The sequence below is a fragment of the Geospiza fortis genome, unplaced genomic scaffold (genome assembly GCF_000277835.1).
Source record: "Geospiza fortis unplaced genomic scaffold, GeoFor_1.0 scaffold120, whole genome shotgun sequence".
Taxonomy (NCBI): Eukaryota; Metazoa; Chordata; class Aves; order Passeriformes; family Thraupidae; genus Geospiza; species Geospiza fortis.
Window position 1 is genome coordinate 3,802,795 of NW_005054364.1, and position 5,221 is coordinate 3,808,015.

A 5,221-nucleotide genomic window follows, 5' to 3' on the forward strand; every position below is an offset into this window, starting at 1 on the left:
GGCGGGCCCCGCCCCTGCCGAGGCCCGGGAGCCGCTGCGTGCCCCGCGGGGGTCCCAGCTCAGCTGCGGGACGGGAGGGGAGCGGCCCGGAGCCCGCCGGGACAGGGACTCTGACTCAGGGGGAAGATGAATTTCGAAAGACATCTGAAAAGGTTTTAGACCTTGGAGGGGATTCATCATCGCTGGGCGGAAATAGGGACGAGAAAGCGGAGAGAAGGGCGAGGGAGATAAATTGGAGTTGACGCGCGGGTTTAGCCAGCCCGGGGAGAAACCGAACCTTTAATGGCCCAACGCAGGGAGCCCACGCTGGGCTCTCCTCGGGCAGGCACCGCACACACCCCACACACACCCGCACCTGTGCGGGCCCAGAGCCCTGGGGCTCAGCCCTAGCTATGCTCGGTGACACGCACGGAGAGGGCTCCTACGGCAAGGAGAAATTCGGCAAATGGTGTTTGCTTCTTCTTTTTCCCCTCTTTTTTTTTTCTTTATTTTTTATTTTGTGTATGGATAAAATGTTCTTGCTTTGGCTCTCCTCAAGGTTGAACTCCTTTTTTTTTTTTTTTTTTTTTTTCTCTAGAGGTTTCTCCGACCGTGGGAAAGATGCTACCTTGGCTCTGTGATGACATTTCTGCCAAGTCTGGGATGGGATGGGGTGGGGGTTAGGAAGCTAAGGCTTTGAAACCTCTGCCCAATTTCCCTCTTCTCGTTTGCCTGCCTCTTTCATCCAGCTGGGCTCCTCCAACAACTGGATGCCTCCAGTGGGCCCCGTTCTCCACCAGATGTACAACTTTCAATTATTTTCAGCACATTTTAATCAGGCCTAGTTCTGATAACGCCCTAATTAAAGAGACCTCACTATCGGCAGTTCGGTTCAGAACTCAACTTTCTTATCACATTCCTGAAGCTTTGGGTCAGGCAACACCGGAAAATGCGGCCAAAACCTCGTCCTGCTCCGAGCTGCGTTTTGAAGGTCACCGAAACTCTGTGGCGGGCCAAAAGTAACGTAGAAAGTGTCAGTGTTTTCTGAAAGCTAAAAAAGGGACAGAGGGAAACGGGGAAAAGGGAGTTGAAGGTTGAGCCTCTACCCCGAGGGCTGAGAGAGGAGATAAGGAGCGAGAAGCAGCTGTGGGATGGGAGCCCGCTAGGTACCGGCCTGTCAACGCTGCCCGGCCAAAGGAGCTCTGCCCCTGGGGTCACGGCGGTGTGAGGGACATTGGGCCGGTCCCCCTCCTCTGCCAGCCCCGCAGCCTCCGGGCCGACTTAAAATCGCCGCGAAGGTGAAGGTTTTAAAGCCTTCTGGGATATTTTCATTCCTCCTGCGGCTCCCTCCGTCCCTCCCGCTCAGCCGCGCGGGTTAATGAAGTCCTGTAATGTCTCTGCACCCAGCCTGGCAGCGGAGAGAATAAAACACAGAAGCGACGTTCGAATCCCTTTGCTGCTTCTCCGTTTTCATTCTCTCCGAAAGCCGCTGTGATCACGGATCGTTGGTGAAGCAGAGACTGCCCAGCGCCGAGCATCCGGCGCCCGAAAACAGCCACGAGTGCTCCCTCTGGCAGTGACAAATCCCTCTGCAGTGACAAATCCCTCTGCAGTGACAAATCCCTCTGCAGCCACATGCCCCATCCAGACGGGTCCGTGAGGGATGCCCGAGCTGGAATAAGCGGGTTAAGGGAGAGGAGTGTGAGAGAGAAAGCGCTCGTAGTCCCTTTGGTTTCTTTCCCCTGCCCGCGTGGGACTTTTTGTTTTGTTTTGGTTGGGGTTTTTTGATTTGCTTGGTTTTGTTTGTTTTCTTTTTGGTTTTTTTGTTGTTTTTTTTTTTTTTTTTTTTTAAGAGTGACTCTCGGAGGAGCTTGGTTCTCGGAGTAAATGCTGATGAGCCGAGAAGCCGCTGAGATAATATTACTTTGTAATTACTTTTTTAGCTGAAGTTGTTTAGCCAGCTCCAAGTCATTAATGAAAGTTGGCGTCCAAGCACCTGATTTACGATTCTGTGCCGGCCCGGGGTCAGCAGAGGTGGTCTCTTTCCATCTGAATCTGCTCGGTGTAGGAAACAAAATAGGCTGTTTATTATTTTGGAGAGCAATTTTCGCTGAAAGGAGGAGTTTTATTTTTGCACATAATATTCCGCCTCTTTGTTGCAGACTCTTCAGAAAGGCGCCCTTAACAAAATAAAAAAAAGCGCAAGATTAAAGGGTAACTTCTAAATTGGAAACGCCAGATGACTACACCGAGCAGATGGGAATCTTCCACTTTTAATATGAGCAACAATTAACGAAAACATCCTTTTTATTACCGAAACCGATCTGTTCTCTTTAAACACCAACGAGACTCCCGAATTTCCGCGCCTGGGCGCGGGCTCGGCGCGGCTCTCCCGGCAGAGCGAGATGTGCGAGCGCCGAGGGGCGGCGGCACAGGGGACAGAGGGGCTCCGGGAGCCTGGCTCCGTCCTTGTCTGTCCCCGGGGGAGGATCGGAGGGACCCGGGGGAGGCTCCCGCTAACCCCGCTGCGCTCTCTCCGCCAGGTTACAGCACCGTGGCCTTTGACGGGACCCCCAGCTACGGGCACACGCCGTCCCACCCCGCCGCTCAGTTCACCAACCACTCCTTCAAACACGAGGACCCCATCAGCCAGCAGCCCTCCCTAGGTAATTCCTGCCTCCCGAGGAGCTCTGGCACGGAGCAGGAGCTGCCCGGTGCTGGAGAGCCCCGTTGAGCCCCAAGGGTTAACTCTGTGCCGCTCTCTCCGCAGGGGACCAGCAGTACTCGGTGCCTCCGCCGGTGTACGGCTGTCACACGCCGACCGACAGCTGCACGGGCAGCCAGGCGCTGCTCCTCCGGACGCCCTACACCAGGTGCCTCGGCCGGCGGGGAGCTTGACTTGCCCTCTCCTTGGGCGCGGGTTATTGCTGGGACGCGCTCTCTCTCCCCCGCATGCCGTTCGAACGGCTTTTGCTTTATGCAAGGAAACGGATTTATTCTTTCCCTTCTCAAAAAAACCCCAAAAAACCAAACAAAAAAACCAACCCCCCCCAAAAACCAAAACGAACCAACCAACACAACAAAAACAACCAAACAAACAAACAAAAAAACCCCCACTAAAAACCAAAACCAAAAAGAGAAGATTCACACGTAAAAACCAAACCATACCAAGGCAAAACCGCAGAAAGCCAACAAAAACAGAGAACCCAACAAAAAGCCCCCAGAGAAAACGACACCCCTAAACCCCCACAAAACGAAAAAAGGATGCCGCGCCTTCCGTGGCGGGCCCCGCTGTGTCTCGCAGGTTTCCCGGCCGGCTCGCCCTCCCCAGCCGGGCTTGGCGCCGCTCGGCTCCGGCCGAGCATCCCCGCTGCAGGTGCCGGGAGCCGGGGAAACGGGAGCCGGGCTCCCCGCACCCCCTGGGCCTGATGAATTTGGGGTTTGCCCTTAACCGCAGAGGGGCAAGCGCTGGGGGCAGCCCGGCTGAGCCCCACGCCTCAGGCCTGGCTCCAGGAGTCCCCGCAGCCCCGGGGCCGGGAAGGTGTGGGAGTGCTGGCTGGAGAGCAGCAGCCATGGGCACAGCGTGGGACAGGCGGCTGGAACTCAGCCCCGACCAAGGGCTTCGTCTTGCAGGCCAAGAGCCGTTCCGATGGCTCCCAGGAGTGATGGGAGCTGGCCTGCAGGGACGTTATTTATTGAAATCGGGGCAATAAACCGATCGGATTTCCTTGCTGGGAGAAAGGTGCGTCTGGAACTTTGCTACGAGCAACGAGATCTCTTTGCCAACAGACGGGGCCGTGGCAAGCGCGGCTTCCCGGTCGGTTTTTATTTTTATTCGGTCTGACATGGGGGCTGGGCGTTGGAGTTTTACAACGTGTTTAGTGAGTGAAAGAAGTTCCCCAAAATTTATTCCTTAACTTTTTGTGAACTTGGAGCCAGTCCCGTATCTCGGAGTTGCTAAGTAACTCTAGCACACAAAACAATGTGTGCCTCTGCGAAGGAAGCCGCGAGCGGCTCCTCTTGTAGGCCAGTTATATCACCTCAGATTAATCGACACTGGACGTGAGACAACAAAATTCTGTCACTTCCAGAAGCCACTTCGCTAATGAACGTGAGTTGACGTCAAGGGAAGGAGGGAATGAGGTAATGAAGGAAGGAAAGAAGCCTATCCAGAGAGATTAGCTTGCAGAATAATTGGCGGGGCGAACTCCTGCGCTGAAGTGACAGAGATTGCTCGCCGCGCAGGGAAATCTATAAATATGGTTCGGAGGAGGCTTGGGGAGGGCAGCTCCGAGCGGCCGCGGGCAGCCGCCCCCTTCCCCAGCCCCCCGGGCCCCGGGGCTCGCCCTCGCCCCGCTCCTGGGAGCGGCAGCCCCTGCAGGTGTGAATCCGATAGGAGAACGCTGATAGCGGCGAGAGCTGTCTCTTCCATGCGCCTCCTCTGGGGCAGGGGCGAGCAGAGGTCGCCCCCCTAAGGCGGCCGCCTCCCTCCCAGCGCTTGGGGACCGCAGCCGGCGCGGGAGGGCGGCGCTGCGCCACCGGGACCGATTTCCTCCCGACCTCAGCCTTGATGCTGCCCCGCTCGCTGGGAGGTTTACGGCTTACTCCAGCGAGATAAGGATTTAAGCCTTTAAACCTCTCAGGAGCCAATAGTGATGCGTGGGGGTGTACGCGAGGCAGCGCTTGCGCCACGTCGAGGGCAGCCCCAGGCTGCTCCCGCAGCGGGGCCCGCACAGGTGGCTGAGCTCGGCGAGGCCTCTCCTTGTCCCTTATTGAACACACTCAAAACCGCCTGGAAAATGTGCTCAGGAAAGCGGATGAGTCGTTGCGGTACAGAAACGGGCGGGACTCCTTCCCCACAGCGCCAGCGCCCTGAAAACGACCGCACTGTCCTTAATCATTTATCTTGATTCGGCAAAATCGTGGTTATTTTTGGTGTTTTTTCAAGACCGTATTTATTCCTCACCTCCTTCTTGAAGATTTCTGTCGCTTTTCGCAGTTCAGGTCAAGCTCGACAGCTCTGCTTTGTCAAGTGATTGCTCGCTGGCCGCATCCGAGCGCCGGGGCTGGCGACCCTGCCCACGCCCTCTGCTCCGAGAGCGCCCAGGGGATGGGGCTCAGCCCTGGAATGGGGCGTTTGCCCGTCCCCACACTGCCTGGGGACAACAGGCGCTCCCGTCCGCCTTTAGCAGTGGAGAGGGGGGGATGTGGCGGAGAAGACGAGGTGAGGAACGGGAGGTGA

At 56.6% G+C, this 5,221-nt stretch overlaps 1 protein-coding gene across 1 annotated transcript in view; it reads left to right on the plus strand.

The window, feature by feature from the left end:
* The window catches only part of WT1 (WT1 transcription factor), a 32,957-nt gene that overhangs the window by 1,623 nt on the left and 26,113 nt on the right, over positions 1-5,221 (plus strand). The window contains exons 2-3 of the mRNA XM_005424168.2: positions 2,523-2,645; positions 2,750-2,852. Coding sequence (XP_005424225.1) covers positions 2,523-2,645; positions 2,750-2,852 — 226 coding nt within the window. The remainder of the gene's footprint in view (positions 1-2,522; positions 2,646-2,749; positions 2,853-5,221) is intronic.